Raw genomic sequence first — 25,697 nt, 5'->3', positions numbered from 1 at the left:
GCCCTGCCATTCTTCTTTCCAGCAGGGTTACTGAGCCTTAACCAATCAGCAATTCAAATTCTTGATTTGTCAGTGTTACAGATGCATTAAACAAACGAATGCATGAATAAACGAATTGTTTAAAATAAATGACTTAAAGAATTTAAATTTTATGTTTGGATTTTTTAAATCAATTAAAAAATTACCGTTGAAATATTTGTGTGTTACTTATTGTAATGAATTAATCCTTTAGATAGAGCTCCTTTCGTATGTTTTAATGTTTTTGCTTTATTCACTTTGTCCTTGGGGTATGCAAACTTTTGCACTCATCCATACCAACGGCTTTTTCCCCTCCCAGTCCAACTTCCGCTTTTCACATTCACGAGGACCGGAAATCGTCATCGCGTCAGCAAATAGGGAAATGGAGAGGAAAAGGGGCCTTAGCGACACCTTAGCGTACTGCAGTTATTAGCGCTCAAGTGCCGAATGGACGTTTTTATGGTGGACTAACTGCTCGTTTCCAGACGTCATGGAGACCCATGAGGAAAAGCCCATCATTTACACGATGGAGAACAAACCCATAGTGACATGTGAGTGTCGGCTTTCTCGCTTGTTGTTAGCTCATTAGCTTTGACCAGCTAGCTTATTCCTTCTCCTGCCGCTGCTGCTGTGCGCGAGCGTTGCAGTGTCCACTGCAGAACTAGCCTTCAATCCGTTTAGCGGCGGATTCACATCATGAACAACTTCACCCCAGCGGATTATAATCACCCGAGGACGAATTTTCAACTCGCACACGTACAAGCAGTGTTGTCAGAAATGAATTAAAATCGAACGAAAACATGTTAAAGATATAGAACGGGGTGAACATGATCGATTAGGCATGTTATCTTTATGTTTACACATTAATGTTCATTCTGATTTGTATCATCAATAAAACCCCTTCACTTTTTAACCAGACACTTCAGGAATGCCAGTGGGAGGAGATTTCCCTAAAGACTGCACTGACCTCTAATGTATATGCCGTACCATATATTCTATCTGCAACCTTATATTAATAGTCTAGACCTCTCAAAAAAAAAAAGAAGAAGAGGAATTGAATATATTAGTTTGCAGTTGCAAATGAATTGTTTGTATGCACTGCGCATGCACTGTGTGTTACACAAGATATATGCTTTGCTAGAAAAAAAAAATCACTCCATCCCTGTTGACGTGGTGAACATGATAATGTGGCACCGACACGGGAAAATCCCAGTTTATTTCTGAATGCAAAGCTCGAAGCCGAGGTTTAAAGAGTGTAGCAAGGCCTGGTGGGTTTGTGATGCATTTTCATTTCCCAGGTTTGATTTTGTTATCTGATTTTTATTGTTTATATTAAGTTCAAGTGAGTCATTCATACAACATCTGAAGTATACATCACCTGATATCTGGTCACCTGACTCACATCTAACCACTCCCATTCAATTTTCCAGTTAATTCTGAAATCATTGCGAAGCGGCGATAAATCGATGTTTGTTAGTAAACATCAGTGAAGTTTAGATCAAATAGAGTTTAATCCATTTCAAAATTTATGTAATTATTTCAAAAAGAAAAAACAAAAACTCACCAGGCTTTTTAAGTTAAAGACCTTAAAGCAAAATGGAAAGCAAAACTACGATAAACTTAGTGCAAGCAACATAATTATTTGTCCTTTCCACTAGAGTGGTACTACTACTACTACTACTACTACTAATAATAATAATAATAATAAAAAACCTAGCACATTTCGACAGTGATGCAATCACAGGAATCAGGTATGGGTCAGGATTTGCGTATAGACAGACAGAACAGAAATTGAATTAATGATCGACCTGATGAAAGTTGATGATACACTGTGTTCTTACGCGCATGCTGGTTAAATCCTATATCACAACAACCTTTTACTGCGTTCCACAGCACTGTGTAGTCGAAGAATTGGTTTTCTTGCACACATGCAGGGCTGTCTAAAATAAGAAATCTTAGATGGCAGCTGTCCTTATGCTGCCTCCCAAATGGGACAGATTTTATCTAATGAGCAGAAACCCTGCCAAACAATGTGGCCTACCTAGGCAACTGTCTTCTGAGTGGACTGTAAGGATAGTGAGGAGGATAAATGTTTTCTGTCTTAAGTGTCACAGTATTGAATAACTAAATATCAGGAATATACATTTCTTTATATTGTACAGTGCAAACCTCAGTGCTTGTGTGTTAAAGGTGTGGCATTTACCATTCATACTGAGGTGTGCGCATTCATAGGATGACAGTCATTCAGTTCTATTTCTTATACGACTGTACATTTTAAAACATTTTTGTTGCATGTTTGAGTGGTTAAGTTTAGAAAGATGTATAGTCATACAGAAACATCAGTTCTTGCTGCAGTAAGTGCAGGTGTGAAAGCATTGTGTGTGTGTGTGTGTGTGTGTGTGTGTGTGTGTGTATACGTGTAAGAATGAGGGTGCAAGCAAAAAAAGTGGCCTATCCTAATGTTAATGACTGTTATGATATTACCTGAGACTGCATTAGAAAAACACAACTGTTTATGTGATCTATAGGTGCTGGGGACCAAAACCTCTTAACTGCTCTTTATACCCTGCTGGCACAGCAGCTTCCCCGGGAGCCTATGGAGTGGAGAAGGTGAGGCTGTTTATTATTCATCTGTATTGAACGGTATAATAACATAATCATTAACAAGTGTTTTGCACAAAATTAAAAAATTTTCCCTTATCAGTTTGTTAAGATAGGAAAAATGTATTCTGTTACTCATCACAATCCATTTGTATGGCATTGCATGTATCGCTACACTGACTTCAAAATTGATTACAATTTTTAAATGATTATTTATATATATTTAAGGAGGTAAAACCATTTCCATTTTTCTATAATCCTACTGGTGGTACATTCTAATCTGTTCATACTTTAGAAGGCAGCCCACTGTGTGGTAGGGGACAAAATAAAAAATAAAATAAAAAAATCATGATACAATACTTATAATATTGCGATACAAATTGACTCGGCACCTAGGTATCATGATGATGCCGTATTGGGTGGTCCTTGGTGATTCCCATTCCTGTTACTTTCTGTACGTATTTACACATTAGGGGGTACTGCTGTTTTGCAGACATTAGGTTAGTAAATCACATCTGCAATAAATCTTCGAAATATCACTTTAAATGATCAAAAAAAAATTCACCTCTTAGTAACTGTGTTACTTGCACAATTTAATCGTGTAAGTATTTTAAAAAAGGCTACAGGCCCAAATACCAGGCCCAAAGTCGATTCAGCAAAATAAAATACACCTGTGATTACTGGCACAAAATTGTGTACAACTGTGGTCACCACAGTTTTTTGTGGACACCTGAACATTTAAAAAAAAAAATTGTGACTTCACCAAGATTGAAAATTATTGATTGAGGAGCAATCAGTATCAGTAGATACTGTATCAGTATACAGTACCGTATCAGTAAATATCAGTAGACACACAGCTGCTACAGTTATCAGGAGGTATAGAATGAGTTATAGCACCACTAATCAGAGCCACGGAGATTGTACTTTGTTGACAGTTGTGCACAATCTACCTCTTTAAAAAAAACAGGCAGCCTGAAAACCAAGCATGTGCTTTAGAATCGGCCAAGGGGTTATCAGTGGAAATCTGAGTTCCTGTGACAGCTCAGTGTGAAAGACATTGCAAAACATCGATCTCTATGGACGGCGTCCAAGGACAAAAAAAAACATTGCTTATTCATTGGCACAAAACTATAAGAATAAACTTAAAGAATGTGAAAAGAAGCCTTATGCATATTGGCTCACATGGTGTAAACTTGGGCAGTACTATCACAGTGAATGCATAGTATGGAGATGGGAGTGTGAGGATATGGTGCTGCAAGAGTGCACAAGGTGTTGGGGAGATTTAATTTATCAATGGCAACATAAAATACCTGTGGACATACTAGAATACTGGCTAACAAGAAGACTCCTAGTCTCCGATTGCTTGGCAGGAAAGAAATAACCCAGCAGTATAACGACGATTTAAAGCATACTGACAAAATTACACAAAAGTTTCAAATAAAGAAAGAACTGAGAACACTGATCTAGCCAAGTATGTCGCCTGACTTGAATCCCACAGAACAGAGACACTTTTAAAGAGACAGGTAGAGCAACAAAACCCCTCCAGCAACATGTAGCTGAAAAAAATGTCGCTGTAGAATGTCAGAACAACTGTATTTTTAAGTTCTGTAAAACAAAACAAAAATGTACCTCTGTAATTAAAGGTGTTTTGACTTTTGTGGCGATCCTATTCATTCCTGATTTTGTCCCACATTGGTTTCATATCATCATTTAACATCCGGTCTTCAACAAAGCCTCTCTACTTGATTTTGGAGCATAGCTGTATGGATTTGTGATAATATAGCCACAAGAGCATTACTGAAGTTAGGCGACTTTCCAACTTATCCCAAATGTGTGCACATCAGTGGGGTTAAGGTTGGGGTTCTGTACAGTTTTTCCTCTTTCTTCTAACCTTGGCAAAACATGTTTTCATGGAGCTTCTTCATTTCATTAAAGTGAAATTCTAATTCTAGAGCATAAAATGTTTTACATGATTGTGTGCTTGAAACATATGCAACAAGTTACTTGCATTATGACTTTGGACCTTACAAGTCTCTTTTTTTTCCTCCTTGATTGAAGAAAGACAAAACAAAAGGTTATCTTACAAAAAAGCAAGACTTTTATTGCAATAAGAAAATATAATGGAAACAGCTTTACCACTGACACAGAAGACTCCTTCCAAAAATAATAAAACAGAACCTGCTTACAGAAATTGTCAACATTTCATGTGCTGTATGTATGTTTGTATGTGTATACTGTATGTTGGGGGAGTGGAAGAGAGTATCTGTATGTTAATATAGCGTTACAGAAAATGATTCAACACTCTTATACCAGCTAGAGTTTAGACTTTCATGCTATTTTAGAAAAGTGACACAATTTGGATGAACTCAGTACTGCATCATCATAAAATCTTACCTACAAGAAACACCTAGAATATATTGAGTGGTAGCTAAAGTGCATGCTGCAGAACAACTGAAGCTATTTTCAAGGTTTCATGTTATTTTTCTGGCAGCGTATGATCTCTGTGATATAAACAACCAGTGACCTTGCACTTCCTTTGTGAAGAAAGTAATTATGAAGCGTTAAAGTGTGGTTGTTTAGTTCTCTCTTTTAGAGAGTATTCTGGGTACGAATAAAGCTTGATAGTTAATGGTTAGTCAAGGACACATCTGACTCAGAAAATAACTGCGTGCTCATTTTCAGAACTCACTCATCCAAGCTGATCACACAACGTGCTGACACACATTAGATATTATTCTCCGGGTGGAAGGTACCTTAAAAGCATGCTAAACTCCTATTACTTAAGCGTAATGAGCAGCAGAGATTAGCTTTTTGAGTATAAACCTTAAGTGTGTTGTGCTCCTTTCATGACACTCCCTTCATTTTTGATGCTAAGTAACTCTAACCTTCTTATATAACCTTCCTGTTTTGCCTCAAAGGCATGTCATTGCTGATTTCAAGGCTCTGTTAAGCATAAAGTAGCACAAACTGGTGAACACTTTCCATTCCTCAGTTACATGCAATTTCGGCTTCACCTCCTTGGAAAGAATAGTAACCTATCCACTGTAACACTAGAAACATCATAGGAAAGGTCACTCGAGCCATGCACATTAGATGCATGCTTGTGTATAGAGAACTAGTAGTGTGAACTGGCATTGGTGCTGTGGTTTGACTCGTCACTGTTCCATTTTCGTTTCCCCCAGGGCTTACGGCCGGGCACCAAAGATGATCCACCTAGAAGCCAACTTTGTCCAGTTCAAAGAGGAGCTTCTTCCTAAAGAGGGAAACAAAGCTCTCCTCACGTTCCCCTTTCTGCACATCTACTGGACTGACTGTTGTGTAAGTCCTCATCTTGTGTATAATTGTTTGATATTTCTAAAGAACACTGTAAGACAAATGTATTTTAATAAATTAATAATGCATAAATGGAAATTTATTTAAGTCAATCTGTATCCAGTGGGAAATCTCAGAAATAAACCTGACCTTTAAAAAAAGCACACCCTTGAACACCCTGATAGTCCTGACATAAGAGCTGATGAAAATGTGATGAAAGTTTGTGTCCTTCTGGGCAGTGATCTGTGAAACAAAGCAGATTAGCAAACTACGACTTCAGACTGTAGAGATTCCATTTAGATACATTTCACAACATTATCAGTATTATATAATAAAATGGTTGACTAATCATCTGTGATTGTAAAACAACACTATATTTCATTAGTAATAATCTTTATACTGTATGGCCATGTCTATTTTTGGCAACAATTGGCACTATCAAATGGATGGCTGAATAGATAGGTGGATAGGTAAAGAAAAAAAGAGTCTTTACTACCAGCTAATTTTTTTCAAGAGGAAATTGCAAAATCATCTCTAGAAATTCTTATAAAACGTATATAATTAAATTTAGTTACCATTTATATTTTACATACATTTTTATAGCCCTAATTTATATTACCGTTTTCCTCCCTTTTTTTATTGCCTAATTTATGAAGACCACCTTTAATATTTTCCTTATGTTGAAGGGAGTTTAGCTATTGCGTCACACATTTAAATTTAAGTCAAACAGGAAGTCAAGGATGATGGTTTTAAGACTGTTTTTAACACATGAGTGATTTTAAAAAATGTAAATGGTAAAATGCTCAGTTAAATATTATTGACAGCCAATTATAGCATTGGTTTTTAACCACCGGGCCGCGGACCATCACCAAGCTGTGGATAATTTGGTACTGGGCCGAACAGAAAGAATAAAAAATGTTTGTTTTTATTTCCATTTTATTTGCTATATAAGTCTGCAGAGTGTTTTATTTAAAAAAATTATCTGATTGTCTTTCTTTTGCTCCCATCTGCATATCGCAACATGTGATTCACATGCTTACAGCCTGCTCTATATAATAGATGCAGCCTTAAAAGTATGTCTGAAACAACTTGAACTCTGCTAATATTCTAGATTAATATTAAGAAGTAATATTCTGAAATAACCACAAAAGCTTGATTCGCCACAGGAGAAAAAGCTCAGAGCTGACACTGATTCTTTATGATGTGTTGTATATACAGCTCAGGAAAAAAATAAGCGACCACTGCAATATGCTCCAGAAAACCTCTAGAATGTCATCAAGAGAAAGATGAATGGTCACAAACCATCAAGCAAAGCTGAGTTACCCAACAGCAATGTGAAAAACTTGTGGAGAGCATGCCAAAATGCACGAAAGCTATAAATTTAAATCAGGGTTATTCCACCAAATACTGATTTCTTAATGTTATTTAGCCAATGCATTAACAAAATTTTTTTTGGCAGATTATTGACATTTTATTTGATTTGTTAAAGCTCTGCAAATACTGCATGATCTTGGGTTATTTTGATGTGTTGTGATGTCATTTCATTTAAATTTACACTCTAAATAACAATAGTTATATTTTGAATTAAGGACTAAGCTTGTCATTAGTTAACAAAAAATTTAACAAAACTGTATATTTCACCAATACATCCACCAGTGAGAAAAAAAAAACATAAACAGATAATTTTGTAGTGGTCTCTTATGCACATATATACATAAAACTGGCCCGTGGTGCAAAAAAGGTTGGAGACCACTGATTTTTATAGTACCATTAATTGCCACATGGTTTTGTTAAAAATATGTTTTTGAAACAGGGTTTTTAAAGACTCGGAATACATTTAATAGAATTTAAGCTTTCCGTATTTCCAGTGTGAGATTAAGCCAGTGGTTCTCAAACATTTTCTGTCATTCCCCACTTGTCAGGGGGTGGGTGAATTTTCAAGCCCCACTTGTCAACAAAATGATAACGAAATCAGCCAAGTTTACTATTTATTGAAATATAAATTTCTAAACCAATAAGATCAAATAACACCAAGTTCAAAACAGATAAAATATTCGTGCAATTGTTATAACAGACTTACTTCGTCACTTATCTAGAGCTTTCTTTTAAAGAAGTCGAGTGGCTTATTAACGTGACTGGGGTGTGTTGTCTCTAAGTGTCTACCTACTTTGATGGGTCTCGTGCCGTCTGCTGCCAGTGGTTTAAGACAGAAAACGCACACGGGTCTCTCCTCTGCCTCCACGATCCCCACCATGAATCCAAGCGCAACATACAGTAGGCTTCATCATGTTGTCCTTTCGGCTAGCTTTTTGGGTGGGTGATTAGGCTGATAGTGCTGAATCACCTGCTTTTTTGTGGTCCATGTAACAAATGTACACATTGACGTTATTATGCTCACTACATACAGTACGCTACTAACCCGGTTTGTGTCCGCGGTAAAGTTAGTTTTATATTCGCATCTCCGAATTCAATAGCTGCGTAAATAAACCCGCAAATAAGGTACCCACGTATATTTCCTTTTTACATTGTCTTTAAGCTACATCCGCCTTAAATTATACATGTTTAAAAGCATAAACACCATTATACTCTACGGCGCAACAAATGATTTAGGGATCATCGCATTTGCAGCACACCAACAAAAACCGTAGAACGATATTGATCTTCCCTTCTGTTCAGCGCCTGAAGGATCAAAAAGCAACTTTTTTGCCACACCGGAAACTAGAAATGTCAGACTAGTACTGCCTGATAAAATATAATAAAAAAATAAAAATACAGAAACATCAGCATACACATTGGAATAAATTAAATTACATATATAATACCGAATGTTTCCTTATATATTGTTCCTCTGCAATTAACATGCCGACGGTAACCGTTATTGTTGCACTATGGTTCCACTTTTTCTCTGATGTTATTTTAATTTACTTGTATTAATGATCCATTTCCTTGTGTGATTGTTTAGTTTCAAATGTGCGATCTTTATTGTCAATAAAGAAAAGCATGAATTAGAATAGGTAGGGGAACCAGGGGATTAAGCTAATGATTAATAGAAAAATGTTCTCCTAAGCTTTTTGTCTCTTCTTGTTTAGGACACAGAAACATATAAGGCCTCAGTGAAGGAGGACATGCAGCGGTGGCAGAGTGTGCTAAAGCTGCACAGCTCAGCAGACTGGCTGATCGTGGTCGTGGAAAGCGACAGTAAGAAGAAGAACAAAACCAACATCCTGCCACGCACCTCCATCATGGACAAGATCCGCAATGATTTTTGCAACAAGCAGAGCGACAGGTGAGAACAGCTCAGCAGCAGCCCAGTCCAGACCCCCTGTTCTGTCAAAGTTGCGGGTCAGACTGTCAGCCTTGTTTTATTTTTTAATTATTTTTTAAGACAGGTGTAAATAAGTGCTGCTGTGATGGAATTTCATTTGTGCCATCTGATATTCAGCACTGTTGATTATGTGTCCTGCACTGTGCTAATTTAGTAAGGCTTTGCTGGCAGGCCCTATTTCTGGCCTGTGACTCCACAGTAGAGCTTCTCTATAAAGGCATGACTCATGCATGGTTTGTACTGGAGAAGTTCTTAGGCTGTTGGTTAGAAGTAACAGTAGGTGGTGCAGACTACTGCATAATTATGTCTTTTATAAATGACACACGGTTTTGTATTAGAAAGATGTGCGGTGTACAATCATGTTCTCATACGTAGACCGGTTTTGCTTGTTTTGTTATTGAGTTGCTCTGATGATGATTATAATTTCTCTTTCTTCCCTTTAATGTGCAATTGAGCTACATGGTGCAACATGTTTTAGCTACGTGTCATTGCGATGACTGTAACATACCTCAGAGGATTGTAATCAAGCATGGATTATTCTTTAATGTTAATGTTCTTTAACTTGAATGATCAAGAGAGCTTATTAATTATCACACCAAACCAAACCGCCAGTAGGTGTAAATAGCATACATTAAATAGCATAATAAAGTTTAGTCTAGTAAGTTAAATCGTAAATTGACAGTGTACATAATTTTGCTTTTTACGAGAACATAGGCTGGCTGCAGTATAACTCGTAGCACTATAAAGTCTTTCAGATGTGACACACTCAGCAGTTTTACCATGATAGGAAATGCTTTCCTCAGTGTTTTGCTTTAGAAAAGTGAGTTTTCCCCCCCTCCATTACTCACAGTTCATCCTGTTATTACTAAAGTTCATCATAATGAGCATGTCATGCTGCTTTATTTTAAAATATAATACAATATGAATATAATAAATATAATAAACTTTCCTTTCATGTGAAAGAGAAAAATATGAAAAGATTTAAATATATTACCACATTTTCAACAATTATAAAACGAAACTGCATTTTGATTTGATAAATTTTGATTTGTAGTCAAACATGATTAAGTGCAGTATGACTAGAGCAATGTAATATATCATAGATAAGATCGAACTGCTGTTGAATTATGAGGATACCCTGGAGCTCCTTTCTTCATTATTCATTTTAACATTTCTTTCTCTCTCGCTTAGGTGTGTTGCTCTGTCGGATCCCCTGAAGGAATCTTCTCGCTCTCAGGAGTCGTGGAACGCATTCTTGACAAAGCTGCGCACTCTGCTTCTTATGTCCTTCACCAAGAACTTGGGCCGCTTTGAGGATGACATGCGCACGCTGCGGGAGAAACGCACCGAGCCTGGCTGGAGCTTCTGCGACTACTTTATGGTCCAGGTACATCCTTACTACAGCTGTTCATTTTCACAGTTCAATAAAACTTTTAAATTGGCAAAAGGGTCTACGCTTTAAATTCATGATATTGTTTGGCTATATTAAGTATTATTGAATCCTAAATTACATTGTAGAAATCATTGGGTCCTCAAGCAAAAAAATAAAATAAATTCCTCCTTTTTCTCTGCTTGTTCTGACTTCTGTGGACGTAATTAATCCTCTTAGGTCTGGATTTGTCATACTCCTCAGAATACAAATGCTGGTCTAGGGTCTTTTTTTTTTTTTCATCCCTCAAACATCATAGATATAAACATGAGTCATCTTTAATGCTGTGGGTTTGTCTATGTGTAGGAAGAGCTGGCATTTGTGTTTGAGATGCTACAGCAGTATGAGGACGCACTGGTCCAGTATGACGAGTTGGACGCCCTCTTCACCCAGTATGTGCTTAACTTTGGCGCTGGAGGTAAAGTCCATTCTGTATACCCACTGTACATGTATTTAAAATGAGTAAGAAGTGTTATATGTACTTGCAAAGTCTGAGTGCTACTGAAAACCGAGATAATGCAATAATAGAGAAAAGAAATATTTTAACATTTGTATTTTTTATTTATCCTTTTATAAACATTTGTCCTGGATTTTAATGTACAGTATAATAACAATATTTAGTTTAATATCGGTTCATAAGCTAAATTAAATATTATCTTATGACGTGGCGATTAGATGGAGCCAACTGGCTAGGCTCATTTTGCCAGCCTGTGCGGAACTGGAATGGGCTTCTCCTGCGCAGACCAATCGATATGGAGAAGAGAGAGCTGATCCAGCGTAGCGAGGCTAGCCTGCTAGACCTGCGCAGCTACCTGTTCTCTCGCCAGTGCACGCTACTTATCTTTCTGCAGAGGCCCTGGGAGGTCACGCAGAGAGCCCTGGAGCTTCTTCACAACTGTGTGCAAGAGCTCCGTCTGCTTGAGGTCAGTGTGTCTGTGTCTCCGCGTGTATGGTCCTGTACACTTATTGGTAATTTTATCTGATATGCCCACAACTTATTAACTCTAACAAATATCATTACTTGTGGATGACCTTTATCCTGGATTGAGAAACGTCAGCCAATTCTAAAATATCCACTCAATAGAGTTGATGTTATATATCCTGTGTCAATGTGCTGAGAATAATCCACCCGAATGAAATCTGATTCATTTGAATTAATGAATGAAATACAGTTGGATAACAATAGCAAGATAAGTGTACATAATAAAATGGCAAATCAGTTTATTACACTTTAATACACTTCGTATTATGAACCTGTGCAGTATGTGTGTCTGCTCACAACTCTAATTGCTGTCACTGCTTTCATTCATCAGGTCTCGGTTCTCCAAGGGGCCCTGGACTGCTGGGTCTTCCTGAGCTGTCTGGAGGTGCTGCACAGAATTGAGGGCTGTTGTGATCGCACTCAGCTGGAGGCCAACTTCTCCCATACTGTGGGCCTCTGGTCTTATGCTACTGAGAAGGTATGATGCATCACATTTTGTGTGTCAAGCTCTGGCACATACACGCTCTGAACTGTGCTTAAAAAAAAAAAAAACGTACATCTGACTTTCTCGAGAGAATTAATGAAAAGATTACTGCTGTGTATACACATCGGTGGTCTGTCTTAGCACTTCATATCTAAAATGGACTGATAAAAGGAAACAGTGGTTAAAAAAAAGTTTCAGACCAGCAGCTGCAGCCAATTTGCTTGTTATGAGGAAGCACACAATTTCGTTTTTTTTTGCAAGTGATTGACTAACTACTAATATGTATCTGGCATTGTGTATGTTTGACTGCTTATAATGTGAAATCTGTTTTGCTAAGGCTAATGGAAGAGCTAAGTGTGTAAAAAGCAAACGTGAAGCAGAACAATACTGCACAATCCATGCACGGGATGAACTCTAGTTTTAAACAAAGTTGAAATAAAATATATAAAATGGACACATTTGTTCCATGTCAGTACATTTAAAAGACCGGTTTAGACCAGTTTTATGTTAGCACTAAAAGTTTTCATTAGCCCCATTAGCTATGTTAGCTTAAGTATAAAGGTGTTTAGCTTTGACTGATTTAGCCTCCTTGTTTAGTTAACTGATGCTTTCAAGGTAGCTTTATGTTTTCTTTTTTTTTGGTTCACTCCATCTGCTCCATTATTGTTAATTCATATTTATTTTTCTTTTCCTGGCATGTACTCTCTGTCCAAATGGTGCTTTTTTTTGGCAGTGGAAATGGATATTGGTTTGATGGGAAAAACATACAGCTGAGAGTTTTAATTCGTATTTGTTGTATGGTGTGTAATTGAGCTGGCAGGCTGAGTAGTCTAAGTCCATGTCATGTGTTTTTGTTTAATTTGTTTCAGCTGAAGTCTCTGGGCTGTTGGTGCGGTTTAGTGTCAGAGAATGGGCCCAACTCGGAGGAGCTGAACCGGACTGTCGATCTGCTTGCAGGCCTCGGCACAGAGAGACCAGAGACAGGTCGGTTATACAGAATAGCTTGGGCAATTTGTATTGTTCACATGGAATGGTACATTCCTGACTACATACCATTATACCAATATGCTCTTCGGAGTCTGTCAAAAATAAATGTTGCACAATTTCACCCTTATTTTTCATGAAGTCAGTCAACCAAGACAAGTTTCCTGTCTCGTTATTCTTGTTTAATTTTGCTACAGGGTTAACGGTGCTTTAAAAAAATGTAAGGGGAGCGTTTAACTACACATTGCGTCAAACTGTTCAAAAAAATTTTTTTTCACAACCATCTATTGCACATTACTAATTGCTGATCTTTATTTGCATATTTATTCATTCCTCTGATCTCGGAAGTTTCATTGTACCAAATAAAATAATAAAGATATTCTTATTCTCTTCTCTCAACCTGTTGGCTTTTATGAGCAGCATCAAGCTCATTAAATATATAGCGTTGGCCAAAAGTCTGCATTCATAGGCAAAAATCAGTTTTAAAAGTATAAATTACAGCAAATGTGCAAACTGAAGGCCCCAGACGTGGGTCTTATTTTTTCTTTTGTGGGTTTCGAAGCCATCTTAAGTAATAAAAAGAATATTGTATATGAATGGGTCCATACTTTTTGGTCACACTGTATAAAGTGTAAAGTTGTGTAAAAGTGTTTATGTATTTATTTATTTATTTTTGTTTAAACTATTACTTTTAAGGCTAGGAGTGTTTAATAGTCTAATAATTATCTAACTTTTTATCATGGTCTTTCAGCCAACAGTCTTCAGAGCCCATATAAAAAACTTAAAGAAGCCTTATCATCTGTCGAAGCTTTTGAAAAACACTATCTGGTAAGTCCTGTTAATGGTGATTTCTTTTGCATTGGAATAACATGTTGGCCAACTACAGTGAAACTTCAGATTGCGAGTAACGCGGTTTGCGTGTGTTCCACAAGGCGAGCAAAGATTTTTGATAAATTTTGACTTGGAAAACATGGAGTCTTGGTTTACGAGTAACGAGTATCATATATCACGCATGCGATTCTTGTTTTGACGCCGAGCGTTACGTGATCACAACTGAGCCAATTGAGTTTTTCTCTCTTATGCGCTGCGGAATTGTGGGTAATCGTCTCCCCTGCTGGGTCTTGGTGCGCGTCTCTTACTGGTATAATAAACATCCGTGCACACGTGTGCTGTTTACTATAACTGTGACCACGTGTGTGTACAGCGTGCTTGTAATTCAAAAGCAAGTCTCATTAGAGAATGAGAAGTTAAAAATTAATCTCCCCCCCCCCCTCCCCACACACACAGCCCCCTCCTACTTTCGCCTTCACAGACACATACTCTTTCTGCTCTACACAGAAACACTGCTCTGTCGTGATTCTTTTCAAAGGTATAGTGCAGGTTAATTTGTTTTATTTTTTATTTTACAGCAGTGATTCCGTTAGTGTGTCGCTCAATCAAGTGTCATTAGAGAGATTGTGGGATGAATAATTTGAGTTTCCATTATTTCTTATGGGAAAATTCTGGTTTATGAGTGTTTTCGCTTCCGGAACGAATTATGCTCGTAATCCAAGGTTCCACTGTATATGGACATTCTAAATCAGATTGCCATATACATATTCAATATACATATTCAGGTCTTAAAAAAATTGTATAATACACTGCCTGGACAAAAAAGTTACACGCTCCAAGATTTAATTCAGTCATCTTTATCTTTGATTTGAAACAACCCCAGATCATAACACTGCCTCCAGAGGCTTGTACAGTAACCACTGTACATGAGTGCATCACTTCATGCGCTTACCTTCTTTCCCTGACACACCCATCATTCTGGAATAGGGTAAAAATGAACACATCAGACCACATAAATGTTTTTCTTTTTTCCGAAGTCCAATCTTTATGCGCTGTAGCTAGCTGAAGCCTTTTTTCCTGATTAGTCCCAATCCTGTGAGTTTTCACATTGTTTGTATGGAAATGCTCTTATGCACTATCCACTCAGGTTTTGATAATGTGTTAAAGGGTTCTTAACGCAGTTTCAGTAATTTCTATTATCTTACGTTGTTTTCTTTGCTTGATGCAGCCCTATAATTTGATCCTTCTGAAATGGTGACCTTTTTTGGCCAGGCAGTGTATTTCTTTATTCTATTAAGCCCTTTTTAACTCGAACAATTGGTCTGATTCATTCTCTCTCACAGTTCTTTTAGTCTTCTCTCTTTAGACTGCTTATTTATACACTCTCTATATCTGCCCGGGTAGGAGTTGTCTCATGCTGCTCTGGAGATGTACAGAGCCATTGGGAGGATGCGTTCAGCTCGACTGGTGGGGAAGAGCCTGGCTGAGTTCTACATGTGAGTCTTTTTGAGACAATTTGTTATTATGTGTGTAAAATTATAAATGCAGCAGCATGTTTCATATATATTTTACTTCATGTATTTTAGCAACAAATACTTGAATAGTCTCACTTATCAAGTATGATGTTCTTTTTGCCTATAAATGTAAATATAAGGGAAAGAAAACACCACATCATATTTGGTCTTAAATTTCATTAGAAGGGTTATTAAAATGTAACTTTAAGGAGCTCTAGTATCTCATTTCAATACCATTGTTTAAGTACATATTTACACAGGTATATTATTACTGTAATTAAAATCCTACACCATCCTCACTTAATGATAATTTATTAGCTTCGATTAGAACAACTCTGAAAATTAGACAGACTGAAAGCTTATGTGTGTCTCTGTGTGTGTAGGAGGAAAGGCGATGCCCAGACAGCAAAGACGTTCCTGCAGGACTCCTTGAAGTCATTCACGTTGGAAGGCTGGAGCCTGCCGCTCACACATACTCGCAAGCAAATCGCTGAGTGTCAAAAACAGCTGCAGCAGACTGAGGAGTATCCTTAACTAAACCCATCCCACCCTTCATTATTATTATAAAAAAAAAGTTAACTTTTTGTATCAGCAGGTCGGTCCAGTTGTTTCACAGATGGGGTAGACAGACTTTCAGAATGTAGTATTCAAATACTGTATAACTTCGATAAGACTTGTCTACTTTTAGGATTTTTGCATACAATGTATTTATTTCTGTGGTATGAATAGGGGTGCCACTTAAATGCCTGAGCGATCGATTGAAATGTTTGTCCGATGGTTCTCTGAAACTTACACAAGAAGCATCATTACTTTGCACATAAGACAAATCCGACTTAAAAGCACAACTTGGGTAAATGAGACCATCCGGTTAGCATGTGGATTCAGTAATTACACTCGCTCTGAGGGGACCAGGTAGCGTTAGCTCGCTAAGCTAAACACACTTAAACCAAAATGCCTAAAGCTAAATCTTCTAAAGTGTGGCTGTATTTCACAACAAAGGATTCCGACACCGCAACATGCACCAAATGTCTTTCAACACTTGCCTGCAAAGGGGGAAACACGTCAAACCTAATGAAACATGTAAAGACACACAGGATAAAGTTAAAAGCAAAGGGATGCCCGTGTTTAACACATGAACATCAGCTAGCAGTGTGTGCCCCTGCCCCGAGTCAGGTCACTGACCCCCAGCAGAACCCTAGCAAAATCAGGAGAGGTGTCATATTTTCCCAGATAAGGCAAATATGGTCATATTTCTGCAAAAGAATTGCTGAAATTTGAAGCTGGTTCTTAGCATACCAAGAATACCAACTACTTTTCTGTTTTTGGTAAATTAGTTTTACATGCTATTAGTTTTTACATCTAACTCTTGAAATGTTTTGTAGTTACTTGTATTTATGTCCACTTTAAACTTTTTATATATTGTTCTTTAACGTTATCCACTATTTATTTAGCTTTATTTTATTTTTTTCAAATATTGGTTTAGGCATCATTTAGGCACTGGTACTGTTTTAAAAGCATCGAACACCTGCATTGTAAAAAAGGCCAAAAAAATATTATTATTATTATCATTTAAGGCTTCTTAAACTGTCAAATAAATTTTCCTCAGACTAAAAATAGTAATGTAGGCATACACGAATACCACCTTTTCTCAGTACTATTATTTTCCTTTGGGTAATTGATCAAATGTATTTATATATACACCTTTATGAGCACTTTAGGATCCAGAGTGTTGACTGTATCTCCATGTAAATTAAAAAAGAATTATGTTAGCCATTACAGTGTATAGATTTTTGGATTGTTTTTGCTCCTTCACTTTCTGTACCAGCTACTTGCAGACAAGCGCTCTGCTGGCCAGTGATACAAACCTGACGGAGGAGGAGAGAAAACACTTCTGCCAGGAGATCCTTATTTTTGCTAACAAGGCTCCAGCTGAGTGCAAAGGTCAGGTGTCTGGCATGGGATCACATTGGCTACTAATGCAAATCTTGTAGTTGATCACAGTAGCAGCTTTGCCTTGTTTTCCCCTCTCCTTAATGCCTTTTTTGCCCCTTTTCTCTCTTTCTTTCATTAGACCAGCGGGTGGCCCTGACCATGACTGCCTTTGCTCAGCTGCGAGAGCTGCAGTTTCAGCCAGCATCTGCAACAGTACATGTTGGTGCTACCTTGCAATTGGAGCTACGTTTGTGCAGTCTGATGCCTGTTCCTGTGCAGCTGGAGCAGCTGGCAGCCAGCGTCCACTTTTTAGAGGAGCAGCCAGGCACGCGTTCTGGCCCTGCAGGCAGCCAGCGGCGGCCTGGTCTCAGTCCAGACGGCACCATCTCCTTCCCTGCCATGAGTCCCTCTGGTGGTGCTTTGCCCGGAACAGGGATGCCTGCTCTGGAGCTTTATGAAATACAGGACCGCAGTCCCTCTGACAACATGCTGAACACCACTAGCGTTGTCTGTAAGAACGCGCACATGGTGCTACGTACCAATGATGGCTTCTCCCTCTTGGACATGCATAGTGCTGTAGGCTCCGCCTTTACTATAGAGGACGGAACACGGGTGCTGAAAACCAACAACGTGACTTTATTGCCAGGCAACAACAGCGTCATCTTTACAGCGCTGGTGAGGGAGGCTGTGCATGTTTACATGAGAAATTATATTTGCTGATTAGTATTTACTTTTTTACCATTTAAACCTGGTTAACAGTGCCATAACAAATAGGATAAACAGTCGCCACACTACAAACTTACCAAAACAAAAAATACAACATTATTTCAACACCTACACAAACAAATCCAACTATAAAATCACATCAAACTTTTGTGAAACCACAACAAAAATATTTTCTTATGAGATATTTGTCTTAAAACTGCAAACCAGTAAATCCATTTTTTAATGAGTATAAATTCCATGCATGACTTGAGTGAAGAGAAGTGTGGAAACTAAATAAAATTGTATTTAGGCATAATGTGCGGATGATTGCTTTCCATTCGGTTAGTTTAATAGGGAACATGATTAACAGTGGTGTTGTTACAGGCACTTCAGTGAGCTTTAAATTATGTAGCATGTCTCACTTTTAAACATCATGGAAAGCGTTCTTCCATGCTTTAAGCAGTTTAATTCATCTTTAACAGAGATAATGCGTTATTAATGCTATGGCAGTCTCAAACAGACATTAGTACCTTAGTTTGTTAAATGAAGCACATCATTTAGTTCTGCACTTCTCTGGAGTTTTGTCCAATTTAAATAATAAACACCTCTCTGACCACACAGTGAGATAAGTGTTCAGTCACTGTTAACAACAGCTTCCAATTTACCCTGAAAGTAATAAGTGACTCAAATTACAGTCAGACATATGCTGCAGAGATTACTGAACAGTCAGCATGTATACCAAACTGTATGCGGCAGTATTACTCCTGAATATTTTTAACGTCTGAGCACACACTCACTAGATAATCTTTCACATTCTCTCCTTCTCACTCAGAGTACAAAGCCAGGCACCTACACTTTGCGACAGCTGTGTGCTACAGTGGGCCGTGTGCAGTTTGTGCTGCCTCACATTTACCCCATAGTAAAATATGAGGTATATTCCCAGGAGCCTCAGCTGACCATCGAACCCCTGACAGGTCAGCCTGCTTTTGTTCCTTAAGTAGGGAGTTATATGGTTATGAGCTGCCCATGCCTTACTATCCAAATGTTTGCTTTTCAGAGAGCCTGCTGGCTGGGCTTCCTCAGAGGGTGAAGTTTACCATTCTAACAGGCCACTACGAAGTTAAGAAGGGTGACGCTCTGCAGCTAAGTAACACCGACTCCATGCCCATCCTGCACTCCTCCTCCTGCTCGGCCCGTATTCTTTCTGGCACTGGAGGTGAGAGGGCAACGGTCAAACAGTGGTCAAAGTCTTCTGTGCTCTGTATCTTGCTGTTATTTATTTATCTCCCTTCCTTACTTCAGAGCTGGTGGGAGAGCCAGCTCTGTCCATCCAGGCTTCAGAGAAGGTGACGAGCATTTCCCTACCTCTAACTCCACCGTATCACACACTCGAGTTTCAGCTAGAGGTGCTGTGCCATATCCCATTATCACCAGCACGGGTCGAAAGCGAACGCCTTACCAACGGCGAAATCCGCCACCGACCAAGGAGCCGCACGCGCTTCAACAGCGGCATGGCCTGCATCGACCAGAAGGTCTGGTGTTTCAGCAAATACATAACAGTATTGTGCAAATGTCTTAAGCCACCCCTTTGTTTTTTTTATATTTTACTTTGAAATAGCCAAACTTTAATGTTTTTTTTTTATGTAGTAATGAGAAATGGATCTTACGGCTAAATTGCTTTTTTTGGCAAGCTTTTGACTTTTATTTTCGGTCAATGTTATTTTTTTATTTTATTTGTTAAGCCACATGGTAACTAAAAAAAAACATCTAACTTAAGGCATGAACCTGTGGGAAACGGCTGCAGACGATGACATGATCAGGCCGGTAATTAGTATACTGTTGATGCTGAATGCTTGGAACAAACGAAAAGAAAAAAGAGGTTGCTGCTGAGGTTGTTACATAAACAATCAAATTTTTAATTCTATCTTTTAGCAATTTGCAACCTGTAAAAGAGTAAAATATTTGTTCCTTTTTCTTTAGTTTACTCCACATGATTTAATTTAACATGAGGAAATGAGTTGCTCAATGCCTTTGCACAGGACTGTATGTGGGATTGTATTTCAAGAATTTGAGTTGAGTGATGAAGTCATTTTGGAAATAACTTAAGATTTTTGTTTTGACAGGTGTCTATTGACTGTCCCTGGTCTATATACTCCACCCTCATTTCCCTCACCTTTTATACCCCCTTCAGAGCCAAACACGCACTACTGTCCGCAGGGAAAAGGTTTGTTAAATAGCCTGTATGTTTTTACCTAGTTTGTTAGTCACATTAAAGCCTAATGTACAAGTACATGCTGATTGAAGTTTCCCAGAAAATCCAGGTCTCTCTGTAACGATTCTTTAATTAGATACTTTAAATTAGATACTTTAAATAAGTGCAAATTATTGCAAACTAATTAAATAAGTGCATAAGTACTAATAATTATGTATAAAATTGTAACCTGTTTCTGACCTAAATATAACAATTTCTTTAGGATTTCCTGTTACTTTGAGAAAGCAATTCCAATATAAATATGAGAAATGTCCTTTATTATATTTATAAACTTCTATTTCTACTGTCCATTAAATTATAGCTGTAATAAAATTAAAACTTATGCAGCCCAACTCATTTTTATCAAACCTCAAACTTTTTTTTATGGCAGTTGTTTAATAATCTTTTACCCCCACAGGAAGTACATCCAGGTGTGCCTCGAAAATGTTTCGAACACAAACTTCCGTCTTGCCAATCAGACTCTGTCAGAGTGTTCACACACACCTTCACTCCAGCTCCTCTCTCTCAATACTAAAACAGACCAGGTAAGTCGAGACACTCGAACTCACTCTTACTGTATCTCTTTCATCTGAGTAAGTCACTAAAGTTGGAATGATGTCATTTCCTGCATGTGAAGGTGGTTTACAGTAAGCAGTGTGTGTATGGTCTGTGGGAGGTGAATTGGACCACAGAGCCACTGCCGTGTCTGCAGTGTGTGTTCTCTGCCAGCTTTTCTCCTGCTGACGCTCCAGACACGGCGCTCAAACCCTACAGCTACGAGTTCCAGCTGGAAAGAGTGTCGGTGAGGAGACACTCACATACACACGTTAAAACGATAATACAAAAAAAGGGGCATTTTTGGAGGTTGTACTTAAGATGACTTTTGAAAAACACATGTAGACTCAACTTTATTAACATCTCCACAAAGAGATCATACACAGAGGAATCGTGCACAAAATATTACTACTTGTGGCTTTTAATTCTGAGGAAGTAGTCAGGATTGTTAGCATTAGCATGTGACATCGCTGCTATTTAAAAAAAAAAAAAAAAAAAAAGTTTTTATACTGATACTGTCAAATATCACTGATCAAAAGTGATATTGATCACTCTTCATCTTATTTTATTAGTGGTCAGGTAAATAACCCGATGCTTGTAGTTTCACTGCCACAAAACAAGCACATTCCCAAACCCTTGACATCACCATTAGCTGTACTCTGATGATTTAGTGCCGGTCACATGTTTTTTTGGACTGATGTGATGTAAAAGTATGTGTTGTTTTACACTACAGACACTGTACAGTGTAAAGGCAGACATCCAGCCTGCGGTGGGGGAGGAACAGTGTCGCGCCGGCACACTCTGTCAACTGGAAGTGTCGGTCACACGTCTGATTGAGCCGACTGAAGCAGACGGAGAGGATGAGGAGTTAACTGAGAACGAAGGCCTCCGTACAACCAAGCTCATGTATGAGGGTAAGACCTGAAATCGTACAAAAGACTAAAATAAGCCTGTACACTGAAAGTTTTTGGAATTACTTAATGCAGTGTGTGTGTGTGTGTATTTCAGTGGTGGATAACAGCAGTAACTGGGCTGTGTGTGGGAAGAGTTCAGGGTTAGTGTCTATGCCCGTAGCTGTCATGGCAACGCACAAAGTACAGATGGAGGTCATGCCTCTATTTGCAGGCAAGCTGCCTTTCCCCAGCATCAGAGTATTCAAGTACCTGCCCCACAGCACACAACCTACAAGTCAGCCTGACACAGGTAACACACTAGCACCGTTTTTGTCTCTTTCCTACTACCTCCCTCTCAACTCCGTGTAGGTCTAGACACAGTAGCAAAATGTAATCGACAATTTGCTGTGGTGTACGTCGGCAGTGATAGGCTTTGTAACAGGCAATATTCAACCCTGTCTTGGACTATTTTCCCATATTAGCATGTTACATCAGTTTCATCCTAACTTAAACACTACAGGATGAGTGATTTTGGAAGATAATTATCTGAAAGAAAAGACTTGCACTTATCTGCAGGAGCTTTTGCAGCACGTTTTGTCATTTGTTATCCATGAGTACACACATTCAAAGAGGTTAGAGCTGTGTCTGAAACTTCTTAACATGCACCATGGAGTACAGTGGGACCTTGGATTATGAGCATAATTTGTTCCGGAAGCAGGCTCGTATTCCAAAACACTCGTAAACCGGAATAAATTATTTGTTCCACAGCCCAACAAAATAAGTACATAAAAAAAATGAACACGAAATATTAGGTAAAAATAAAACAAATTAACCTGCACAAAAAGTAGAAATATATCCCGACAGATAAGTGTTTCCGTGTGTGTGTAAATCTAAAGTAAGATTCTCTCTCCCCCTTCTCGTCTTACGCAATTACTCTTCCTCCACTCTTTTCACATTCGCGCACACTAACGAATCACTGCTGTAAAGTAAAAATTACCCTGCACTTTACCTTTGAAAAGAATTGCGACAAAGCAGTGTTTCTGTGTAGAGCAGAGAGAGTGTGTGTGTCTGTAAAGGCAAAAGTAGGAGGGGTGTGTGTGTGTGCCATGGTGTCCAATGACGGGCGCGCACACAGCAAGCAAAGAGCAGGCTGAGCCTTGAGCAGAGAAAAAAAATGGATCTTTAACCTCTCTAATCAGACTTGCTTTTGCTTTACACGCACGCTGAACACACACGCATACAGACACAAAATAAAATGTGTTTTACGAGCACACACATGATCACAGTGTTGTGGTGAACAGTACACGGATGTTGATTATACCAGTAAGAGATGCGCACTAAGACCCAGCAGGGGAGACGATTAAAAATTTGCACGTCTTGCGAAACAATCGCAAACTGCGTTACTCGCAATCCGAGGTTTCACTGTAATAGCTTCAACAGCAGTGACACCAGTGATGTACAGTATATGAACTGACTAAATTATTCATGTCAACCTTGTATTTTTCTTTCCTCCCAGACTCGTGCCTGGAAAACGACAACCTGTCTCTTCTGGATAAGGGTCTGGAGGAGCAGGGAGACACAGCCAGTCTGCGCAGTCGGGGAAGCATCCACTCCGTGGGCAGTAACGATCAGCAGCAGAGGGCTCTTCCCATGCCCCGACTCGAGCCCTTCAGCCCGGGCCAAGTGTTTAACTCCAGCCAGACACAACAGGTTTTGGTGCTTCCTAGCACAGACGACCATGTGCTTGAGGTCAATGTCACATGACACCCATGGAACGCCCCGCCCCGCCTGGTCTTGGACCCTGCATTTTGTAATCTCATTGGACAGGAGAAGAGGGACAGGGGGGGCTCTGGTGCGGGGCGGTGGAGCGTCCCAATCTCTGGACTCAGCGGGCGGGCAATGGGCGTCGGCCTGGCCTGCAAACAGAAACACTAACCAATGGCTGGAGCCTGGGAATCCATCTACTGTCTAATGGTTTCTGTTCCATTTCTTTATTGCTTACTCATCTACAGAGTGAAGTGTGAGACAGGGAAGTGTCTTCTGTCACTTTCTCTCTGACTCAGTGGGCAGCCGCGGATTACGCGTCATCCGTTTCTGCCTCCCTATTTCATCTTCCTGCAGGGGAAGTTTTCAATACTACCGTGACAGAGTCACACCTAGCTGAGATGATCACACACACATATATAAATATATATATATACACACACAGTGACCTCTCTGGAAAGGTTGGCAGATATTGTGGTTATTAATTTGGGAATATGTGTGTGTGTGTGTGTATGTATGCGTTGAAAGATTTAATTTTATTATTTTTGTTGTTTACTTTGTCTGACCCCAGGCTCACATGCATGTATTTGCTAAACATGATCATGGCACCTGGCAGAGGAGGTGAGAGAGGGAGGAAACAAGTCCTGCTGACTTATTGCTTAGGATCGCTCTGCTCGTTTAGGCTGCTTCTTTAAGCTTGATGTTCAGTGTGTTTGTGAGTCAGTGTATGCGTGTGTCCTGAGAAACAGTTTTTAAAGTGCAGTCCTCTTTGCCCCGTTTGTACTGTTGGTAATCCGTATTACTGTCAGACAGAAACAGACTGTATTTTCTTTACACTGCATTTGTTTGCAAATGGCAAAAAGAAAAATCAGAAACTAGCTAGCTAGGATGCAGTAAAGTAGCAACTGGAAGTAAATGACCCAGTAAATACTTCTAAACAGTCTGTTTGAGGCCCCTATTAAAAGACCCATCATTAATGATTTGCACAATGTATAAAGGCATTATTTTACGACCTACAGTTTGTTGCTTTGCCAATTCAATATAATTAGTTGCACATTTACAGCCATATTGCAGCACTGGTGTATTACACACCATAGTCAACGTTTTCAGGAATGAGTTTTTTTCCCAATCCTTGACTTTTTGACAGTTACAGATGACACTACGCCCAATCAAGCTTTTGTTTACATGACATTCCAGTAGCGTGTGTGAGGGGGGGGAAACTCCTGTAATCGGTTGAGCACTTACAGCAAGGTATAACTCAGAATTTCTAAATTCTCTGCACAGAATGATGGTGACTAAATACTGAAGGACAAGTGAGGATTATAAAGAATTCCTTCTCATTTCATGGAGTTCCATAAAACTATTATTGTCTGACAGGGACATAAAAGTTATAACTCTGAGAACTCTAACACTGAGGGTTGGTGGTTTCTTTTTGGGGTTTTGTGCACTGATGGTAACGAAAGGCCTGTGACGGCTGTAGGCCTGAGGTTGTATTTGTGGATTCTGGACGCACTTTGTCATGCACTAATGTGGACTAGGTCACATAATTATCACCAGCTAGTCATATGGGGGGGATTTGAGATGATTAGCACTTGTTTGTGAGCAGCCAAATTGTGTTTGAATGAGTTTTTGTTTGTGCTTTCTGGATGATGTATTTGGTTCTGTTGCTGTAAGCTAATGTTTAGGAAAGTACAAATTAAAAAGCAGCAGACTTGTCATATCTTTGCTTGTATGTGTATGTTGCAGATCCTCTGGTTTTCATGGCTAGCACAGTATTTATTCTGTGAATAAATCTTTTCCTCTGGCTCGGATGAATTGATCAGAGGTCACATGTTAAACGGTAAAAGAGTGAGTGATCAGTTGTCCTCTTTTCCATCATTACATGTATGATCAAATGGGTGTCAGGAAGCTAATCTGAGCACCCATTACTCTTACACACTTCATACACACAGGGACCTGCTGGTCTCCCACTTCAGCAGATGGACTGTGGGATTACATCATGTGAATCAGTGGGTCAGCCAACAATGTCACATTTTCACAGGCTGTTTGTAAATTATTCCATCAGTTAAGCACCACAGATTGTATTTAGATTCATTATTTAAATGAAGAAAATATAC

The 25,697-nt window shown here is 38.8% G+C and overlaps 1 protein-coding gene across 1 annotated transcript; it reads left to right on the top strand.

Moving 5' to 3' along the window:
* Positions 1–378: 378 nt before the first annotated feature.
* trappc10 (trafficking protein particle complex subunit 10) lies at positions 379–25,391 on the top strand. The gene is made up of 23 exons (XM_053512805.1): positions 379–569; positions 2,547–2,628; positions 5,802–5,937; positions 9,021–9,217; positions 10,448–10,643; positions 10,992–11,103; positions 11,361–11,608; positions 11,999–12,145; positions 13,021–13,135; positions 13,887–13,963; positions 15,371–15,462; positions 15,864–16,004; positions 17,306–17,421; positions 17,552–18,087; positions 18,950–19,091; positions 19,175–19,333; positions 19,420–19,649; positions 20,241–20,341; positions 20,787–20,913; positions 21,006–21,170; positions 21,657–21,837; positions 21,932–22,126; positions 23,333–25,391. The coding sequence occupies exons 1-23, from the start codon at positions 509–511 to the stop codon at positions 23,578–23,580; spliced, it is 3,804 nt and encodes a 1,267-aa protein (XP_053368780.1). The 5' UTR covers positions 379–508; the 3' UTR covers positions 23,581–25,391.
* The last annotated feature ends 306 nt before the right edge of the window (positions 25,392–25,697 follow it).

The sequence above is a fragment of the Clarias gariepinus genome, chromosome 15, assembly GCF_024256425.1.
Source record: "Clarias gariepinus isolate MV-2021 ecotype Netherlands chromosome 15, CGAR_prim_01v2, whole genome shotgun sequence".
Classification (NCBI taxonomy): Eukaryota; Metazoa; Chordata; class Actinopteri; order Siluriformes; family Clariidae; genus Clarias; species Clarias gariepinus.
This window is presented reverse-complemented; position numbering and strand designations above follow the sequence as displayed.

Bases quoted from the DNA above. Each gene is read 5' to 3' on its own strand.
- trappc10 (XM_053512805.1), top strand. From the start codon at position 509: ATGGAGACCCATGAGGAAAAGCCCATCATTTACACGATGGAGAACAAA. The intron at 11,104-11,360 runs GTAAAGTCCATT...CGTGGCGATTAG, and splicing joins GCTTAACTTTGGCGCTGGAG to ATGGAGCCAACTGGCTAGGC. The intron at 22,127-23,332 runs GTAACACACTAG...CTTTCCTCCCAG, and splicing joins TACAAGTCAGCCTGACACAG to ACTCGTGCCTGGAAAACGAC.